General features: G+C 34.9%; 1 protein-coding gene across 2 annotated transcripts in view; it reads left to right on the forward strand.

Moving 5' to 3' along the window:
• Positions 1-11,693, forward strand: part of LOC136036079 (protein AAR2 homolog) — a 58,327-nt gene extending 46,634 nt beyond the window's left edge. For both annotated transcript variants that reach the window (XM_065718054.1, XM_065718055.1), the window contains exon 7: positions 11,393-11,693. In XM_065718054.1, coding sequence (XP_065574126.1) covers positions 11,393-11,638 — 246 coding nt within the window. In that variant the 3' untranslated portion in view covers positions 11,639-11,693. The remainder of the gene's footprint in view (positions 1-11,392) is intronic.
• Positions 11,694-21,898: the final 10,205 nt, after the last annotated feature.

The raw sequence follows: 21,898 nt of genomic DNA on the forward strand, positions 1-21,898 counted from the left end.
TTAACTGTTCCCGCTTTTTTTTGCCAGAGATAGAGCTATTCAGATTTAATGCAACTTACATCATTAGAAACAGTAAAATTTGTCTCTTTGATTAAACGGAACTGAATTTTCTTTTTAAAGTTCAGGAAAGGGCAGTCGCTAAAAATTATATAGCATACATGATTGGAAAATGTTATTAATTATCTAAAGGGAAGTATCATTTTAGTAATTTGACATATTTGGGAGTTCCCTATCGTGCTACCAGATTGAAAACCTTGCCAACACAGGGGAATACTATTGGTACATTGAATAGATATCGTTTTTCTTTACAATTAGTAAAATATTATATTTTTTTTCTTTATTTTAAACTGGCCTCTGTTTAGTTTTTTGAACTGTTGACACATTTAAGATCCCCTATAAATTTTTACCAATATTATTTTGGGAGCTCTCTGTGGTTTTGTGAAAATTCGCTAACGGAACCTTTGGGCTTGAGACGGTCAGAACACGCTGAGGCTTGCGAAATGATTCTTAAGGTATCGAGTGGCCTTCAATAGAGTTGAATGGTAACGGGGTTTATGCCAGGTGCAGGTACAGTAAGTTAGTGGTTCCCAAAAAGAATGTAGGGAAGTGAAGAAAATGGATCTTTGACGCTTAGAATGGTTCTCATGAAAATTGAAAACTGCTTCTTAGCGGGATGGCAGTATAATGCTACCCAGTTGAGCTTTAAAGGCTTGCAACACTATCGCTATAAATACTTTAATACTCCTTAGTTGAATTAAAAAAAAAAAAAAAAAAGATAACATTGCAGTAGGACTGAGAGTCGTTAGCTGGCATTTGTGATTTTTCCCGAGGGGGTCGGTTTTTAATTTTGAGACTTGTTTGTTTTGTTTTTTTATCGGAATCACAAACTACTTTTATTATAAAATAAAGACTGTCTGAAAGTGAATTTAATCTACAAGTTCTTCTAAGGAAATTAATTCCTTTTTGTTTCCTAAAAAAAACATCTTACTTTTTTTGGTTGTTTTTTTTTCCATATTTGAATAAATTATTGATGCTAAGCACTTAACGGTTCTTCACTTGATAATTCTTTAAATTTAGATTATCTCATTGTGTGACCTCTTGTTTGGGCCTTCTCGTCTTGTTTGTGATTATCGTCTCCTGTTTGCTTTGTCCTGCGGTTTATTTGACCTTGTTGTCTTCTTGTTGTTCTATTTTCCACTGTTGATGAAGGTCCTCAGTGATAGGATCAGAATATTCTCGTCTTTTATTGTTGACTTTTATTTTTTCATTTACGGTTTTCAGAATCGTCGTTCTTTTCATTTTTTTTGTTCTGGTTTTTAAGTTTTCATTTGTATTTGTTTTTTCCAAAGAGGGTTGTGAAAGAGACCCTTGATTCTTTGAACAAATCACTATTTGTGTTTATGTTATTGATTAGTTACCAGTGGTGCCACTAGTTTTATCTGACGGGTGTTGGCTGTTAACTTTAAGGACGTGATGTGATTTTTGACAGTTCCTTCTTGGTGTTTCTATATTTAAACTGTTTAAAATATTTAAAAATATATCGTTTGATTGTTGAAATGCTGATGATTCCATAGTTAAGTATCGAGACATGTGTCGGCTTCATGTGTCATGTGCCGTTATTTGGCACATGTCTATGGCACATGTGCCATGTGCCGTTATTTAGCCCAGGAAATTCGGAATAATACTCCGACTGGCACTTGAGGGGCTGGGCACATAGATTTATTTAGAAATATATTAAATAAGCGTTTTCTGAATGAAGAATTATAGTTTTATTATTTAGATTTCTTGTTTGGTAAAGGTATGGTGAGAGAGAGCATATTCATTTTTGTTTTTTAATTATTGATTAATTGGTTTAGAGTCAATGAATTCCTGCCATCTTTTATCAGTCGCTTTGTTTCCTTCCCTTGACGGTTGTTGTAAGTGATTATCTGTAGTTGCTGTTTGTAAATGAATTAGTCAGTCTGTTTTAATATATTTTGTAAGTTTATAGTCCATTTTGATTTTAGTAGGCCGACTCCTCCAGATGTTTCAACTTAAAATCGCTTAATTATGTAGACATTTTGTGATAACACTCATTTAATAACACATAAATTAAGACACTGGCCTTAATTATGAAAACATGCCTACCAAAAAGATGAGGCGTGCTCATTCTCTCAGAATGTTTGTAAACATAAGCTGATATAGCCTTGATAGATAGAAGGTTTTTGCGTACATTTAACCACCAAGTGAGGTTGTCCTTTTTTGCTAGTAACGTGTTATCTTAAACTTAGACATAGCCAAAGGCGAAGCAAAATAAGCGTTAAAAAGCTTAGTCTTTATAAGCGTTTAAATAAGCGTAGAAAAAGCGTTGGCTATTACTACTATTAAACTGCAATAAAATTCAAACTAGGGCGGGCAGTTTTAGTTTTTTAAATTGTTATTATTTTCAATAGAACTGGCTATGTCCTTCGTCATAGAACTGAGACCCGTTCAAGCGCTTTTTTGAATGAGTTGTTTGGATATTTTTTAGATGTTTCTTTATTTAAATTATTGTTTATGTACTGAATCTAGAATATTAATCCCCGTCGTACTATCGAGCCAACCGTAAAAAAACGTATCTCCCAACATAGTACAGACATCTCAGTAAATGCTGTTAATTATCTACCTAGTAGTACCTAGTTAATTGAAGTTAATGGGGCGCTAAAAATTAACTTTAATAAGTCACTGCCTAGTAACGTCCCATTAGTAACGCTGCAGCTACTATTACTTAGTAACCCAAACGTTACTTACAAAACCTGAAATGGAACTTAATGAAGCATAAGTTTTTAGCAATATTGCAACATTGGTAATAATATTGGCAAGCAGTTGAGTTTTGAGTTTGCCAATGCCTACATTTGAGTTTGCCAATGTAATGACTGTGAGAAAGAACTTGAGTTTGATAACTTCGAAGACCACACTGCCTTTCCATGACGGAAGTAAAACAGTTCAAAGTAGGGATGATACAAAATATGGGTTTGTAAAATCCCATGTACTTGTGGAAGCTCTTATGTGGGACGTACTAACCAGAATTTAAGACGAGATTGCTACAACATCATAATTCTATTTCATCGTCTTTAAAGCAAAATACCAAACCTGAAGATTTCACGTCGGCCCTCTCGGAGCATATCTTTAATTTTCCGAATCATTTTATTTTGTTTGAAAATGTTTCTTTGATTTCTAGGGACCAAGGTTTAAAGCAAACTTTCAGGGAAACAATCGAAATTAAAAAAATTCTATTCAAGAATAATTTCATAAACAGAGATACAGGTGAATTTGGATTGAACTCAATTTATGATAATTTACTGAGGTCAAATAAAGTAAATATCACCTAACCTAAGAGCTATTCCCTCTGTCCACGTAATATGTCAGATAATTCTAATGAACCGGAACCGAAAAGGTCAAAGAGATTTGCCTCGGCTGTTGCATTGAAAAAAATAAGACCAATAAACTATATATAATTAGTTTATTAGGTATAAATTTTGTTTATTTTTATTCATGTCTTTTAGTTTTATTGCTGATGATGAACACTGTATATGTGTTCGAAATATCCAGTTAAATAATTTTATATCTATTCACTGTCAATAAAAAGGTATCATCCCTATTTTGAACTGTTTTACTTTCGTAACTTGAGTTTGTTTAAACAGTTCTTATGCTTTTTGTTTTCTTTTCCATTCTAGTGCCTCTCTGGTTACATAGACTACTGTTCTAAGTTTGTCTAGGTTTATATCTCCGGTTTTCCAATACATTGTTAATATGAGAATAAAACTTGAACTTAAAACAGTTTAAGTAATTGTTAGGTTTGTTCTCGGTTTTGCTATTGTACTTCCCTCTATTTTTAAAATAGAAACGGCATCTTGAGTTGTGCCTGAAATTCTATTACTGTTTAAAGTGGACGCCTGGACCTGGATACGTGGAGTGAAATCCAGAAAAGTGGCATATAAGAGAAGGAAATTTTCCCAATCTTCACCCTAAAGACGTCTCCATTTATCTTCATTCTAAGAAAAGTGTCTGTACAAGAAAGTGCGATTTCAAGGGAGAGGGCCCACGACAACTTTTCCGGGGAGGTGGAAAGGCTTAATTTTTTGTACAATGAATTACGAAAAATGGCCTTGTTTTCCGAAAACATCAAGGTTTTGGCACTTAATAATCACTTTTAGTCTCCCATGGAAGAATGCTGTTCGGCCGTTGTCCTACCATGTAAATGTTCTTGTATTTAAGCAGTTTTAAATTAGTATGGCTGTTGAAAATGTTTATCTTTATGTCAGTGCCTTTGAAAAGCAATCTAAAGTGGTATAATTTTCCTTTAGTACGGCATCTAATGTGGTCTTAAACCGTTTGATGTATTAGTAACATCTGTTTTTTTTTTAACTATTTTTACAATTTCATACTTACAAGATTGGTCTCTGTACATTTACAAGAAGAGTCTCTGGTCGGTGTGCAGATGTGAGAGCATGCATGCACGAACGGCTAAACGAAACGAAACTTTATGAACCCTTTAAAAAAGAAAATTGCTTTAATGTTACTTTTCTTGGAAAGAATTATTATGTTATTCATAAATTCCAGCAGTTCTGTATCTATCTGGGGGAATGTGACCATCAAAAATCAAAGAAATTTTTCCAAGGCCGTCCAAAGCTCATTAGATAGCAACAACACTCACAATGTCCCATATCATCGAGCAACTTTGAACTGCGGCTGATCTTTTTTTTTTTTTTTTTTTTTTTTTTTTTTTTTTTTGTTCATAATGTTTTCGAGTTTAAGACAACCGAGTGAGTTCACCATGTGAGTTTTCAGCATTATTAAACAGTTTGTGGGAACGAACTGTAAGTAAGGAGTAACTTGTGCAAATGGAACCGAAATAATAAACAAAAAGGAGTTTTGATAACAATATACATTAAAAGAATTGACATTATGGTAATTATGGCTTTTTTTTAATTATGTTTAAAGTTACCCACCAAAAGTAAAAAGCCTGAGAAAATTTTCCTGATTTTCGTAAAAGGGGAGAACATACCCAAGCGGCGGCTGGTCTCGATAAAAATACAACGTAAAATTCAACATATCAGGGAACCCTGTTGCAGAGCTTCCAGGCCCCTATCTATGGGAAAATAAATTTGTATTTTTTCCGAGAGGGTTGATTACGGATGTGTGTTTTCATTTTTACTTGTTTTTTGTTTTTTTTCCAAGTCGTGATAATATTAAACCAATGGTCTTACAACATCAAGAGAAGACTCATTTAAACGGAAATTGAACGTTCTACTGCTCTTTTTAAGTAGCAAAAAAGATTGTTTGAAAATTCTGAGATAGCCAATTGATTTTAAATTATCCAAAAACTATGTATGAGCTTCTCATTTTCAGATAAAATCATACTGCGCGATGGTGCATTTGTTTTGAAAGATGCACGTTGCTTTAAAACTTCATTTAGCTAAGTTTATTTATTTAACGCATGATAAGATTATGTATTTCGGTATATTATTGGGCATCAGCTGTTATGGAGAAGGGCCAGTGGATCTTTTTATGTGTATGGGGGGTGCCTGAAGGCCCCTCCCCGCAAAAAATGGGTTTATATCCCCGCAAAAAATGGGTTATATGGGAATAACTTGTGTACCTGCAGACAAACATAGATAGTGGTTTGGAGGGGGGTGGAGTTAATCCCTTATCTCTTTTCATTTCCTAGAATATTTTTGGACTAAGCCTGTAATATGGGTACTGCGGTATAATAACTTACCCTCTTATTTCAGGAAATATTTTAATCAAACACAAAAACAAGAAGAACAATAGGGAATTTTTTCAAGACAGTGGAAAACAAATTAGAACGAATATTTCGGCCCTATGTCCAAGGGCCGTCCTCAGCAAAACAAATAAGAAAAAACAACTTACAAGAAGATAAAATCAATAAAACTGAAATGAACAGTTTTTCAAAACAGTCCCAGCATCCTTACCTCAGCAACGTTCAACCAGGACTGATAAATAAATTGTTATGAAACGAGGCAATTCATTGAAGTGAAAGAAAATGATTTACAAACACGTTTTTAATGCCAGCCTAGCTTTTTTCGCTGCTGATCTTATAGATCTATTTGCGACAGGTTATGTGTTAATATTTATTGGTTTTTGATAATATTTAGTAAGGTCATTTTTAATTAAATTTATGTATAGAGCATTCAGTGAATATTCTCCTAAATCCCTATTTAAGGAAATATTATTATTAATCTTGAGTCTGATTTCAATTGCTTCTCGAACAACTTGCTTTATACCTAAATCATTGCTAATAATGGCGGATTCTTCAAAAAGTATTTTGTGGCTAGGGTTTTCGAAAACATGGCTGCTTAAAGCTGAATCAAAAGAAACAGAAGTAATATTAGAATTCAGAGCTTTGGTGATATCATCTTTATGTTGTTGTAGGCGTTTCTCGAAATTCTGGTGGGTTCTCCCTGCATAAATTTTGCCACAGTCGCATGGTATTTGATGGACACCTCTTTGGCGAGTAACTGGAGTCTTATCTTTACCAGAATTTAGGAGATTGATGATTTTTAAATTATTGGTAAATACAACATACAGATTATTTTGTGTGCATACTTTTTCAAGATTTCTAGTGATTTTTGGGATATATAGGAGGTAAATGTTTTTGGACTTATCGGGATTCTCACATGGTAAATTATCGTTGATTTTATGGGAGTGTCTTTTCACTCTACGGTTAAATATATATTCATGAATTCTGATAGAAGAACTTCCTTTGAAATGCTTTGAATTGGTGACCCTACAGTTCATTTTGATATTTTAGAACTCTCCTTCTGATAAATATTTGAAGGGGTAGGGTTTTTAGGGATGATTATTACACTCGAAATATTGCTGCAAGTGTTGCATTAGGCCCATCGCCTAGCATGGATGCCCGCTGTATACTGGTGTTCCAAATTATAGGGCTAATAGGGCATGTCCAATCGTCCCCCATGATTCTCTCCAGTCTGTTAGGGAAAGGTTTGATGTAGCGTCGATGGTTTCTACAATGTTCTAAGATGTCTGTTGTCTATAAGTGATTGCGGCTGTTTTCTCCTTTTCTATAGCTTTGTCGTATTGTTTCGTCCATTTTTCAATCGACAAGACAGACACGAAGACTCACATTTCGGTCCAGCCTTCTTAAGGTTGACACACCGAGAACATAGTAGTTGAAGAACAGTTTCATCCAGTGTTACGATTCGATTCGGAAAGAATTTCTCGGGGACATTATTCCTTAAAGTTTCTGTGTCGACTCCTTCAAAAGAAGATTCAACAGTCATCTAAAATCTTGTCATGGAGCAATGTGAAACACTAGCAGCAAATCAAATATTAATTGTACCTGGTACCGCTAATTTAGGAAAAAAAAAAACAAATGATATACTAGTATTAGACTTGAATGTAAAAAAGGGGGCTGACGTAGGGAGGGTATTTTCCTTTGCCTCGCCTCATATATGCAACCACAAAGTGTAATGTTTATGCTGATTCTAAATGTGCAAGGTATATTAATCTTAAAGCTGCTCATCAAAAGCTATAAGAACGTAAAAATTTACTTAATTTTAGAAATTGAAATTAAACTGCTCCAGACAGGGGTGTGATCTTGATGAAAGCTATGGAATAAAATTCAACATGTACAAGAACCCTAGGGCCAGTATTGACAAAATTGAAATTTTGGATTTTTCCAGAGAAGGATGATCACGCATGTGACCATCCATAGTCGGTATTTGTAGATTATGAAAAGATGGTTCATACGAATGAACTTTTGAAGATATAGTGTCCTTATTAATTATAAGAAGAGATAACGATGCAGGAAAATACTGCGGAAGCTCCCCTCTTACTGGAGAGACAATAGGTCAGTTTGTACTATTGGGCTTATTTGAAAGAAAATTTACTAATTGAGCTGTTTTCTTCGAAGAATTCTTCTGCAAAATTTAAAACTTCGATTTAAAGGGTCGGATTTGAGGGGATGTTAGGCCTCCTTAAATTCAAGGTAACCCCTGGCCTGGTACTAAAAACGTATAGAAATGAAAAAAAAAGTTCAAATGAAAATAAAAAGTAAAAAATTTGCCATAAAGTTTGGACTTGTCCCCAATACTTTAACAACGACTGCTGATGCACAAGGATAATTGAAATTGGACACAAAGTATGTCTTGACAATGCGTCGCCAATAGAAGGGCTTATTGATTCGTATTTATTTCAAATAATAGAATTTTGGGTCCAGATGTTTTAAAAGTCTATTGGTAATTAAAACGCTTGCAAGTACCCATAGACTACATTTTTTTGCAGTTATAAGTGCTTTCTGCATAGTACTACAAACTTTAGCATATAGAACGGGGGCTAACGAGCGAGTAATTTCTGTATGTTTTAAGTTATAATATCGCTCTTTACCTTCCTTTGAAAAAATAAAACTTATTTTCTTATTTAATTCTTTGTAAACAGCTTTATTACTGCTCTGTGGAAATGTACAGCTAGATCAGTTAGTCATTAACAGGCCTTTGCGACTCATAACCTCTATAACTCAACGTCTTGTCAGATTGTTTTCAGATGCATTGGATTTTTTTACTTTTAAATCTTGACCAATTTAAAAGAGGATAGAAAGGATTAAAAAAAACGATGTCAAGTTCTAAAAAATTGTAAATAAAACGCTGTCAAGTTTTAAAAAATGAAAATAAAATGCTGTCTAGTTTAAAAAAGTGAAAATAAAACGCAATCAGTTTAAAAAACAAAAGCAAAAAAGTCAAAGTTTCAAAGGAAATAGCAAAGGCATTGTATTAATATTTGAAGCATCACTTTCATGCATTATGTTCCTCCATTAGACATAAATGAAAACAACTTGCATTTTTACATTGCCTTGCTTAAAGAAGGTATGGGTATAGACTCTTATCTGAAACTACGCATCTACACAGCTCCCGTCTTCACTATACGGTTTCCCTCAACACAACTCCATACCCTCGAATTTAGACCTTAATTTCACCTGTGCCTCCAAAGCCAGGGCATCAAAAAGGAGCAACCAACCATGCGTCGTATCTTTAATCCGCTTCCGCGGTTTTGTGCATTCAAGTTAGAAGGCGGTGTGGATGTTTTGCAAATCGTTGTTGTAGACGTGCTTGGGGGTGTTTTTGGTCTCCTTCAACAATAGGATCCCCGTGGTTCCCAATGTAGGGCTGTATTTGTGATTCTGTGGTCTCCCATTCCTAGATCCTGTCAATGTACTTCCATCGGTGGATTCTTGTGACATCTAATATGGGAGATTAAAGTGTCTTGTCATCGATGTTTAGTTCCGTATTTTCATCAGTAAAAATTAAAGTTCCCACTTTTTATTGTGTCACTTTGTGCTCGTTCTTGTACTATTACCTTCCATTGGAAATTTGTGCTTAAAGCATATTTCAAGGGTATCAAGTATTCTTGTTCCTTTTAACATTCGAATTCCAGTCACTCAGAATAAGAGTTCATTTCACTACGTCAGTCAGGTCGGCCTTATCACTGCTTCTCATGTTGCCTGAAATATCCTGCCCGAGTCACTCGTTTGATAGCTTCAGAAAAAGCATGAAAAAAAAAATCTGATTTTCGAGTTTTGGATTGTATGTTGATATAGTTTATTGCGCATGGAACTTCGCTTGGCTTTGTTTCGGTGGACAGTGGGCGTAAGTTCGTCTTTTTTTTTTTTTAGTATGTTTTCTTGCGTGTTTATATGTTGTTTCTCTCTATGTAATCACGGCCATAGAGCCTTACAGGCAAGGCCGTATCCGTGGGGAGAGGGGGGGGTACTGAGTCTCAACCGCCCCCCAATTTTTTCCGACTCGTGAAAATGTAACTAAATGTATATAAACAAATTTTTAATGTGTTTTTTAAGTTTTTTTCTATTTCCCCTGAACAAAATGATCCCAACTCCCGAACGAAAATATTTGATAGGCCCTTGCTTGTAGGCGGAATGTGATAATGTACTTGTCTTTTTTGTTTAAATTTATTGTTGTGTTTATTATCGAATAAATCTATCAATTTGTGTTTTATTTCTGAAAATGGATTTACGACATTCTTTATTTGAAACACTTTGAGATAAATTTTCGTTCGAACTATATCATTACGCAATAAACGAATAAGTATTCTACTTTGAAAAGTGCATTATTACCAGAGCTTCGTTACCTTTGACGATACTTACATATTTTCGTGACTTTACTCAATGTTTTCCAAAGGCAGTAAATTGAGTTATCTTTTTGAATTGTAAACAACATAAAATCTAATAAAAAGAGACCAGAAAAAACTGAGAAAACTAATGTCATTAATTTGAAAGAAAACATCTGTTCTGTTGAAGAAAAAAAAGAATTTCAGAATAAAACACCCATATCTCTGAAGAAAAGTTAAGTCCTCTGCTTTGGTTATAATTTACAAACAGATTCTGTTTGAATTCCACGTCTCCCAACTGGAAAATTCCTAATAACAACTGCTTTAGTTCAGAAACAAAGAAACATAATTCTCTATCTGATTACATGCTTAGAAGCAAGGTTGTTTCCAGAGGGATATTACAGGGTTTGAAACCCCTCCCCCCAAACCTCTGCTCGGCTCGTAAAAACGAAACAAAAATACATATAAACGAATATTTATGTGTTTTTTCGTAAAACACCTTCCGAAAAAAACCCTGGATGCGCCCTTCCTTAGGAGATAAAGTAAAAAAAAAATCTTTCAGAAGAGTGACAATAAAGCTTGAAGTGAACAGAAATTTATTTGATTGTGGTTGCCCCCTCCCTCGAGCTCTAGCTCTTTCCTTCGACGTTTTGTATTTCACAAAACTTCCACAAAAGCTTTTTGCTTCACTGATATCATTTTTGATAAATATAGTTAGCTGGTAATTCCAAGCGTTTTGTTTAACTGTTACCAACACTTGTTCCGGTAATTTTGTTGTTTGAAGCAAATATGCAACAAAATGCGTTCCAGTGAAGCATTGTGGAAATATTTTTCATTCAATTCGCGTAGCCCTTGTGTTAGAGCATTTTCCCCAAAAAGTATTGGAGAAGACTCAAACATTTTAACGTAAATAGCGGGGCTGAGAGAGGGGGGGGTCCCTTGGCATCCAGGATAGTCTCTGTTCTTAATTTTCTTTGTTGCTCTTTATTTTGTTTGAAAAAACTACTATTAGGGGACAAAGGAAGGATTTTAGATCCTCCCCACCCTAAACTGTGACAAGCATAAGCTAGATAAGACTTATTGTATGCATGTGAAATTATATATTTTTATTTTATTTTTTTTATCTTTAATGGCATAGTATTTAATCTCTTAATTTGTCATAAAAAAAAAGTCATCACTTTCTTTGTCATCTTTCACTCTTGAGTCTACTTTCTTGGCTACAGTCTGCGATAACTTTCTGAAAAGTTAATTATTTTTTTTCTTTTAGCTTTCCGAAGTGTCTGAAGATTTTTTTGTTGACATAGTTTCTCAAGATAATTTCCTTGTCCACTCACTTAGAACATTGTTTTCTAACATAAGAGAAATAAATGTGGTAAAGAAAGAGAAGGGGAGCAGCTTAAAGAAGTTAAGAGACAAGGCAGATAAGATGGTGGAACACCTGCAGACGCGTTTCAATTGGGATTTTCAAGCAGAACCAGAAGATGAATCTCCCGTTATTGTTGCTGACCTTTGAATTTCTTTTTTATGATTTTATTTTGAAATATTAAATTTTGATACGATTGTAGAAAGACCAGTATGTTTACCTAAAGACTTCATCAAAAAGGTCTTTTTGCTTCGTTGGATCATTCAGAAACTTACTTATCTACGAGCAGTGCATATTCTGAAGTGCATTTTATATAAAAGGGGACAACCCCTTTTATATTCGGAGTAATTTCTGTTCGTTTTAAGTTTTAATGTCGCCCCTTACTTTCAGTTAAAAAAAAACTTTTTTTTTTTATTTAATTTCTGAACGTTTTTGAATTAATGCATGTTTCGATTTTGGCTCTCCGCATGTGAATAATTAAAACGAAATTTGCATATTATTTTTTTTATTTGGCTAAATGGCTTTTTCATTGTTTTGATCGGACGATTTTGAGAAAAAAATGAGCAGAGGTGGAGGCTTAGTTACCCTCCCATTTTTGGTTTACTTAAAAAGACAATTAGAACTTTTATTGTTTTACGAACATTTTTATTAGTGAAAATTATGTAACTTACGAATTAACTTACATAACGAACTTCTATATTCGTAAGTTTTTACTACTTATATGAGGGGGTTTTCCCCCTCGTTAATACCTCGCTCTTTACACTAAAGCGTAAATTGTGTCTGAATCCCTGAATCACAAAGGCCGTAGAATAAATAGTTGAAATTACTAAAAATAGTTTTCCGTAAAGAGCGAGGTATTAGGAGGAGGTGAACACCTCATATACGTAATAATTTCTGTTCGTTTTAAGTTTTAATGCTGCTCCTTATTTTCAGTTGAAAAAAAACTGTTTCATATTTATTTTTTCATTTTTTTTAAATGCTAAAAAATCCTGTGCCGCCTTCATGGAATTTCTCTTCCCCCATGACAAATTTTCCATGGAAAGGTCATTACACGTAACACCCTCCCCTCAACCCCTCCCCCATCCAGAAAAAACCTGAAAATTTTTGTACACTTCCCAATAACCATTGCTATATGTAAAACACTGGTCAAAGTTTGTAACTTGCAACCCCTCCCACGGGGACTTTGAGGGAGTAAGTCATCCCCAAAATCATAGTTATTAGGTTTTTTGACTATGCTGAATAAAATGGATTTCTCAGAATTTTGATCCGGTGACTTTTGGAAAAAATGAGCGTGGGAGGGGGCCTAGGTATCCTCCAATTTTTTGGTCACTTAAAAAGGACACTAGAACTTTTAATTTCCGTCAGAATGAGCCCTCTTATGGTAATCTAAGAGCACTGGGTCGATACAATCATTCCTGAGGAAAAAAAATAATAAAGACGCAAATGTTGAATTTTATATGAAAAATACAAAATTCAACATTTTTGTAGATAGGAGCTTGAAACTTCTACAGTAGGGCTCTCTGATACACTGAATCTGATGGTGTGATTTTGGTTAAGATTCTGTCACTTTTAAGGAGTGTTTCCCCCTATTTTCTAAAATTAAGCAAATTTTCTCAGGCTCGCAACTCTTAGTAGGTAAAACTAAACTTGATGAAACTTATATATTTAACATCAGCATTAAAATGCGATTCTTTTGGTGTAACTATTGGTTTCAAAATTCTGATTTTTAGAGTTTACTAGATTTTTACTAGATTTTTAGAGTTTACTAGATTTTTACTAGATTTTTAGAGGTTACTATTCAGCTGGGTCGCTCCTTGCTACATTTCGTTAGCATGAACTGTTTGATTATCTTTGGATAATTTATGAGAGATTAATAAGATCCGATCTTGTTGGCGTAGATACGGCTAGAATGTATTATGTTTTTTATAGGATAGCTAATCTTTCGTCACTTTATTGTAAATCATTTCCTGAAAAATGTTTTTTAAAAGAAATGTAAAGGGTAATGTTAAAACCTAAATCGTTAACAAATATAGTAATATAAAGTAATAAAATAAATAAAGTAAAGTAAAATAATTAAAGTAATGAAATAAAATAAAGTAATAAAAACATGAAACGAACATAAAGTAAAATGAATGGTCAGCCTTAACCTGAGCAACACTATTAAGAGTGGGGCTACAGCCCCCTCAAACCCCTAGAGACTAGAGTATCATTTGTGCCTTGCTGAACATGATTTGTATTTCGAAAGGACGTTTCATATTTCATAACAACTAAACAATAATCAAAATACTAATCAAGATTACATTTGTGACTTAAAATTTAGCATTTCAAAATACTAAATTATTGTTTGAAGAGGAAAATTAATTGTAAATACAATTTACTATTTTAAAAAGAGGCTCTCTTGTTATTGTTTTTGCTTTTGATTAGATCATCATTTGATTCAGTCATAAGTATAAACAACTTATATTCAGATTATATTTAATTAATTGAATGACTTAATTAGGTACTTAAATAGATTAATTAATTAGATTACACTCAATTGGTTTACTTATACTTAATTAGATGTCGTGCTGCACTTTTTGAAATACCACACATTTTTCTGAAGCAACATCTTGAAATGGCAAATCAATAAACGACCAGCTAATTTATTTTTTATGTATTTGAAAGGGGCGTGTAGAAAAAAAAGAAAGTATTGATGAGAATATGTTCTACATTAGACTAACTAAACTATATTATATTAGACTATGTTATACTATAGTATAATAGACTATTTTAGAATAACTAAACTATTTTTTTTAAATAAGTGTATGAAAAAAAAGAATTCCCAGAAAATCAAGGAGCTTTTAATTTTTAATATTATAATGAAAAAGAAAAACTACGCAAAACTTATTACTTTTTTCGATAAAATGCAAATGCTACTCGAACCATTGGGCTTAAGAGGCTCTAGTCCTAAGCTTATTAGTGGTTATTTCTTTTCGTCGAGTTTGGCTTAACAAATGATTTTTTTTCTGTTTTAAGTTAACTTATTGTATCTCTGCTTTATTTCTGCTTGGTTGATATTTTAATAGCTCTTGACTTTCTTTGCAAAGTTTTCTTGTGGAACATTATTATATGGATTTCTCTTCATATTTAAATTGACATATATTATTTTCTAATTGTTGCAATATTTATGAAGTATTTAAGGTTTTCTACTTAAGAATTGTACTTAAAAATAAAATGCCAAATTGCGATTTAAATTTTTGGCAGAATTTGAATATTTAATCAAAATTTCGATCGATTCGCCTAGCATAATTCTTGCCCCATAAGGTTGTAGCAAATCAGTTCATTTCATTCAAGTATTGGAGTAGGAGTGTTTGCCTCTATAAATCATCAATGTCATGGCCCGTTAGCCCAAGTACTTACCCCTTAAGTTTCTAGCCGATCGCACAGAGAAAAATAAACCTCCATACCTTTCAACTGAAAAGTTAGATATTGGGGGGGGGGGGCTGGTGGTGTTGGGTGACAGAAGCACTTCATCCCTCCAATCGCATAGGTTCAAAATCCTCCTGTAAGTCTGGCTCAATTAAGCTGCAACATGTATACCTGTCTGCTAAAATATGTTAGTGGCTTGGGGGCTGGAAATGTTTGACAGTGGCCCACTCGGCTCTCCATCATATTGGAGAAGATCCATTCATGACTCTGCTTGAAGCAAAATGCTTTATGCCTGCCTAAAAATTTAGGGGGTGGTTAAGTTTTTTTCTGAAGGGTTACTGGTTGATTTTGTCTCTCCGATCCTAAACTTTGAAAGTTTTTAGGTGATTTCGGTTCCAAAAAGTTTCCAAATATCTAGCTTTCTGATACCTACCGAGTCATTATCTAGCTTTCTGATACCTACCGAGTCATTTCCTAGCTTGAACCTCTAGCGCTGAGTCAAGACGAATCGTTTTCAAACCGAGTCACTAAAATTTTGGAAATTGGACCTAATAGCGCTGAGTCAGGACAAATTGTATTAACATCGAGTGACTAAAATTTTGCAAATTGGACCTAGATTGTGTTTACGCTGGTAGGCTCGTTTTTGTACCAAATCGACGTCTCGCTGTTTTCTAACAAATAAGAACATACTTTGTTTTTTACTGAGGGGGTCTGTCCGTTTTTGCACAAAATAGTCCAAATTCACCAGCTTAGACGTAGCTAGACTTTGCACTTAATCAAGGCTTGCCTCTGAGTTGCACTGAGTCAGGGTTTTCCTTGGACTTTGCTCATTTTTACACCGAGTCGGTATTTTCGAAATCATGACTTCTCGTTCCTGCACCTAGTCTTTTTCTAGCATAGAAAATAAGAGCATAGTTTTTTTTTGTCATACAAAAGATCATTGTTGTACGGAGATAGGCTTGTTTTTGCACCAAGTCTGTCGGCCGCTTGATTTCAATTGTTTTCACACTGAGTCAAGATAAATTTTTTTTACACTGGGCCAGAGTTTAGCTCGTTTTTTGCCCATTGAGTCCATAGCTTGGACTTGGCTTGTTTTTACATTGATTCAGGACTTCTTGATATTTGTTTTTACTCTTGTGTCACCGATATTCCATCGTTTGAACTTTTTGTATTGTGTACTAGTTTTTGCATTGTTTCGACTGAGCTCGTTTTTGCAGTGACTCCTTGGAGGACTCTTCTTTTTAGTGTAAGGACAAGAGTCCTTGGAGGACTCTTCTTCTTAGTGTAAAGACAAGAGTACTTGGAGGACTTCTTCTTAGTGTAAGGATAAGAGTCCTTGGAGCATTCTTCTTCTTAAATGTGACGACAAAAGTCCTTGGAGGATTTCTTCTTAGTGTTAATACAAGAGTCCTTGGAGGAATCTTCTTAGTGTAAGGACAAGGGTCCTTGAAGGGCTCTTCATCTTAGCGCAAGGACAAGAGTCCTTGGAGGACTCTTCTTCTTCAGGTAAGGACAAGAAGCCTTGGAGGACTTCTTCTTAGTGTAAGGACAAAAGTCCTTAAACGACTTCTTCTTACTGAAAGAACAGGCATCCTCGGGAGGACTCTTTTTTTTGGTGTAAGGACAAGAGTCCATGGAGGACTCTTCATCCTAGTGTAAGGACAAGAGTCCTTTTAGGACTTCTTCTTAGTGTAAGGACAAGAGTCCTTGGAGGACTTCTTCTTAGTGTAAGGACAAGAGTCCTTAGAGGACTTCTTCTTAGTGTAAGAACAGGAGTCCTCGGAGGACTCTTCTTCTTAATGTAAGGACAAGAGTCCTTGAAGAACTCTTGTCCTTAAATGATTCCGGTTTGAACAAGATGAAAAGAACTTACGCTTCTACTAAGAATTTGGCAGTGGAGGGGGGAGTGAAAGGGTTAATGTCTCTATTTTTATCCTCAGTCCTATCGATTGAAATTCTTTGGATGATTTAAGCTTTAGCAAGGTCCAGCATGCCTGTTCCTTCAACTAATAAATATTTGTAAAGAATGGACTATTCCGTAATTTGGGGTGTTTTCCCTTGAAGCTACGCGTTTCATTTGCCCTGGTGGAAAATTAAGTAAAAAGCTAAATTTTTAATCGAAAGTAAGGAGCATCGTTAAGACTTAACACAAGCAGAAATTGTTCCCTTTGTTAGGGGGCTGCACCTATCTCAACCCTCGCTCTTTGCGCTAAATCTTAAAGTTCTTTAAAAATACCTCTCATTCAAATTCAACGGGCCTTTATGTTTGAGCAGTCTTTCTTAAAGAATCGTGACAAAAGTCGAGCTTTAGCGTAAAGAGTGAGAGTTGAGGAAGGGGCAGTCCCCCTCATATACAGAATGATATATGTTAGTTTTAAGTTTTGATGTTGCTCCTTACTTTCATTTGAAAAAAAACTAGTTTTTAAAAATCTCATTTCTGACCGGTTTTCAAATGATCCCAGAAACCCTCCCGCCCTCCAATATAAAATTTCCTACTGAAACTTTCCTCCCTACTGAAAATTCTACCATTGAAAGATCTCCCGCAGAAAGTTCTCCTGAAAATGTCCTTATATTTTGCAATAATAAATGCTATATGTAAACAATAGGCAAATTGTATAACTTACTGCTCTATTCTCAGGAGCCATGGTGGGGTAACGTCATCCCCTGAGGCATAGGCTTACTTATTGGGCCTTTCAACTGCCAATGGCTATCTCATATTTTGATGAGACGTATTTGGGAACAAGAGGTATGGGAGGAGGGTAGTTACTTTACAGTATTTTTGGTTACTACAAAACGGCACAAGAACTTTTGAATTCTGTTTGAATGAGCCCCCTCCTAATATTCAGGATTATTGGTTCGATGCGACCATCTCTGGGAAAAAATAAATAAACATGCATCTTTCGTCTGCCCTCCCCCCCCCAAAAAAAAAACTAAACTCTACATTTTTGTGGACAAGAGCTTGAAACCTTGTCAGTAGCGTTGTCTGATATGCTGAATCTGATGGTGTGATCTTCATTAAGATAGATCGACTTTTAAGGTGTGTTTTCTCTCTTTTTCGAAAATCAGGCAAGTTTTCCTAAGCTATTAGCTTTTGAAATATATTATTAAATTTAATGAATTTTATATATTTGGAATCAACATAAAAGCCAATTCGTTTAATTCATTGAATATTATCAAAATTCTTTTTTTTTTAGAGTTTCGTTTACTATTGGGCCGAGTCACTCCTTTTTAATCATCGTTATTGGAGAACACCCTCAGTTTTTACCTGATGTCTTTGAAGGCTATGTGGGTACCTGGGGCCAAAAGAGCCTGGGAAAGGAAGAGGGGCTGGTTCCCACCCAATTACTGTCGGCGCTTAAAAAGGGCACTTGAAATTTCCATTCCCGATTGAGTGAGCCACCGCTAAGTTCCTGTGACCAACCTTTTCTATATGAAGTAGTTTAAAAAAATTAAGCGTAAAAAAACCGTCACTTCTTACTTAACCAATACTTTTGTGTTGACTCTGATTGACTCTGCCTGTAGTGGGATATAATTGAAGTAGTTCTGCATCTATCTAAATAAGTCGGTAAGTCGTACAGCCTAGAGTTTATGGCTTCCATCAATGACATTTAACTAATTGGCCTTTTGATGGAATAGAAATAATTGCTGTGTGAGCTTGTTTAGTTCACGTGTTATAGGCTCATTTTCGCTTTCAATTCTTCATTCCTTCTCTTTTCCTCCTTTGGAGCTATGATAGAATAATCCGAAACTGTCTATGCTACTTGCACGAATCCTGAATTAATTCAGAAATGGTACTTATATAATCCGAGAAAGGGAACTGGTTTGATATTATTTTAAGCAGATTGTCTTTAGGAGGAAATAAAATACAACAAATTCAGCTGCCTGACTAATTTACAAAGTGAGTTGAACGCAAGTAGATAGGAAGGTTCTAAAGTTGAATTGTAAAAGGATGCCGTTTCCTTCGATGGAAATAATTTTCACTATCACTTTTTATCAACTGGTTTTTGTTATTTTCAAAGTAATTTTTTCTCTCAGTTGCTGCCCTCAGTTTCATTTTATTTTCAGTGCTCTGAAGAACTAGGTAAGATAGATAAGATGAAAGGTATTTTAAAGCCAAAAATACGGCCTTGTACACAAAAAGGCACAAATAGCATAAATTTACATTAGTTGTCTCTACTTTTACAATCACAATGAAGACATTTAGGTTCTTGTCGTTTATTAGAAACATATTCAAGATTTTCGCTTAGGTTATATCTCGTAAAACCGATTTCATAGCTACAAAAACCTGTGATGGATGATGCAATGTATTGGACTTAGACAGAATACATTTGACTTGAATAGTTTGGGCACTATATTTGCACATTAGGAATGGGGCTTAGGTTACGTTAGGTTTCCATATCATGTTTCGTTATTTTTCATTAGGATTAACTTAACTTTTAAATAAAACACTACATTTACTTAACTAACTAGGATTTTTCTTTTGATGAACTTAATTTCAAGATAACTTGCTACTCAACTGATAAAATGTGGTGATGTCAGTTTTTCCGAATATCCCTTCCCTTATCATAGAGCCCCTGGTACTGGCAGAAGCAATGCACCAAATCCCCCGCCTCATCTTTGCAAAGTGGATAAGTATAACTGTCTTCTGTGCAACTTCTTGCACCCCTTTTTAGAACTTTTTAAATCTTGCACCAGTTAGAAGGCTATCAGCCCTGAGCTGCACCCATAAAGTAAGACATCTAGCCGGTAAACTCAGCTTAAGGTGGAACTTCTGTCCATAAACTACCTTAAAAATCTTTATAAAACTTTAATGGTTCTGATTCTTTTATCTCCTCATTCCATTTTTAGACCATTTGATTTTTAAAGTACGATCTTAATCTCATTCTTATGATTTGCATTCATATACATTGGTCCTCTACCTTCGTAGCCAATTGTTGGAGACAATGAATCTCTGAAGAATGCTAAATGTCCAACGTTAACAAGTTAAATGATACCGAATTCTTAAAATGCCCAAGACAGAATAACTAAATTTAGGTTACTTGGGTAGCGTGGCAACAAATAAGTAACATAAATGTTACTTATTTATGTATTAAATGAAGGGGATAGGGATTGTTTTTTTCAATTGTGAATACGAAAAGTTAAACAGGGTCTTTTTGACGATAATTAAGATTAATGTGTAAGACCCCCCCCCTTATATAGTATAAGCAAAAGGGGATATGCACTAATTTTGTTGCTATATAAGTACGATATTTTGGCTATGCGCGATTCAGTCGAGTTGAATTCAAGGGTGAATTTAATACATGTTAAAAGTACGATTTTTAAGGGCAATTATTTGGAAAACTAAAATTTAAAGTATATTTCAGGAAGTTTGATGATGCGCTTGGGATGTGTGTGGCAATGGGGGTGATTTATTAGAGGTGAATTTAACGCTGGCACAGTGCATGTTGAAATTAGGACTTTTTAAAGGTCAAGCTATCTGGAAAACTAACAATTCAATTTGTATTTCAGGAAAACTCCAACCAAGAAGCCGGAGGTAGGAGCTGATCCCAACCTTGCAAAATGGTGAAGATGTGAGGCCGTCTATCCTCTTCCAGTAAGGTGAAGTTGCAGGGGGTTCACTGGTCACCATGCCTAGCGGCTAAGATGCGACTAATTCACTGCTCACCGTGCAAGGCCAAGGTGCGGGACCTTTTGCCCTCCCCCCTGCAATGTCATTATGCGCAGATGGTCAGTCCGTTCATAAATATAATTGCAATTATTTGATAATCATAGATAGCAAAACGATATTTGTCAAAAAGCTCGACAGCTTATTATGTGTTTTAGCGGAAAAACTTAATGTTTTACGCATGTTTTAGTGTTGAAAAAGCAAATGATATCGAAAAAAACCTTGATCGATGTTTCTGGGAAGGAGGTTGGAGGGCATTACCCATCCTAGAATAGTTTTAGATTATTCATCACAATGAAAATAATGTATTCTTTAGCGGTTAACTGTACCATTTCAAAAGGAAAGTATCGTGTTAATATTTTCGCCAAGTCACAAAATATGATGGTGCGAGCCCTGGGCCTCAACTTAACGTTATTATTATTCTTTTAATAATAACGTTTTTTCAGGCTAATATGTTCTTTTTTTACAGGTTGAAATCATAAGTGGTTCACGGGGAAAGTAAGTTGTTATTGTTTTCACTGGTCCCCCTTAAAATGGCAGCAAAGCTGGCCGAGCATGGTGTGGAATGGATTGAACAATCGTAGGAGGATTTCTTTGGAAAGGCATCGCCCGCCCCACAATGGATACCCCTCCTGTAAGTAAAATCATAGTTATTTAAGACTCATGGATACCTAGAGAATGGGGGAGTCCACGAGTTAGTTGACTTAATAAAACTATGCCAGTTCAAGAGAAAATAAGTAAGATGTTAGGAACCTTATTCGTTGCTGTTGTTGAGAGAGGAAAGGGTTACCTTCTCGAAAGTTGAGTCATGTTTTTTTTTTATAGCTGAATAACTGAGACAATTGGAAACCTTATTCGATGCTGTTGGGAAGGGAGTTTGATTCTTAAAAATAGAGTTGTAGGTTTCTTTTTCTGCTTAATAGCTGAGACAATTGGGAACATTGTTCGATAATGCTGGTTTGGGGTTGGATCCTTAAGGATAGATCTATAGATTTTGTTTTCAGCTTAGTAACTTAGACAATTGAGAACATTGCTTTATGATGTTGGAAGGGGATTTATACCTCAAAAATTACAGACTAATAACATATTCTGTTTAGAGGCTAATATAGTTTTTTACAGGTTAAAATTTTAACTGTTTCAAAGGGAAAATGAGTTCTTGTTATTTTCAGGTTCAACTAGCGACATTAATACCCCACAGTCAAGGGACCAGCATTGATGGCATAGAGAGAGCTGCTCTGTCACCACCATCAACATTTTGAAACAGTCTCTGGCAGTATTGGACTCGGTGAAAGTTAACGGGAAGGGGTAAATTCATTTTGTGAGGGGGTGAATCAGGA

This window comes from Artemia franciscana, chromosome 15 (assembly GCF_032884065.1).
Source record: "Artemia franciscana chromosome 15, ASM3288406v1, whole genome shotgun sequence".
NCBI lineage: Eukaryota > Metazoa > Arthropoda > Branchiopoda > Anostraca > Artemiidae > Artemia > Artemia franciscana.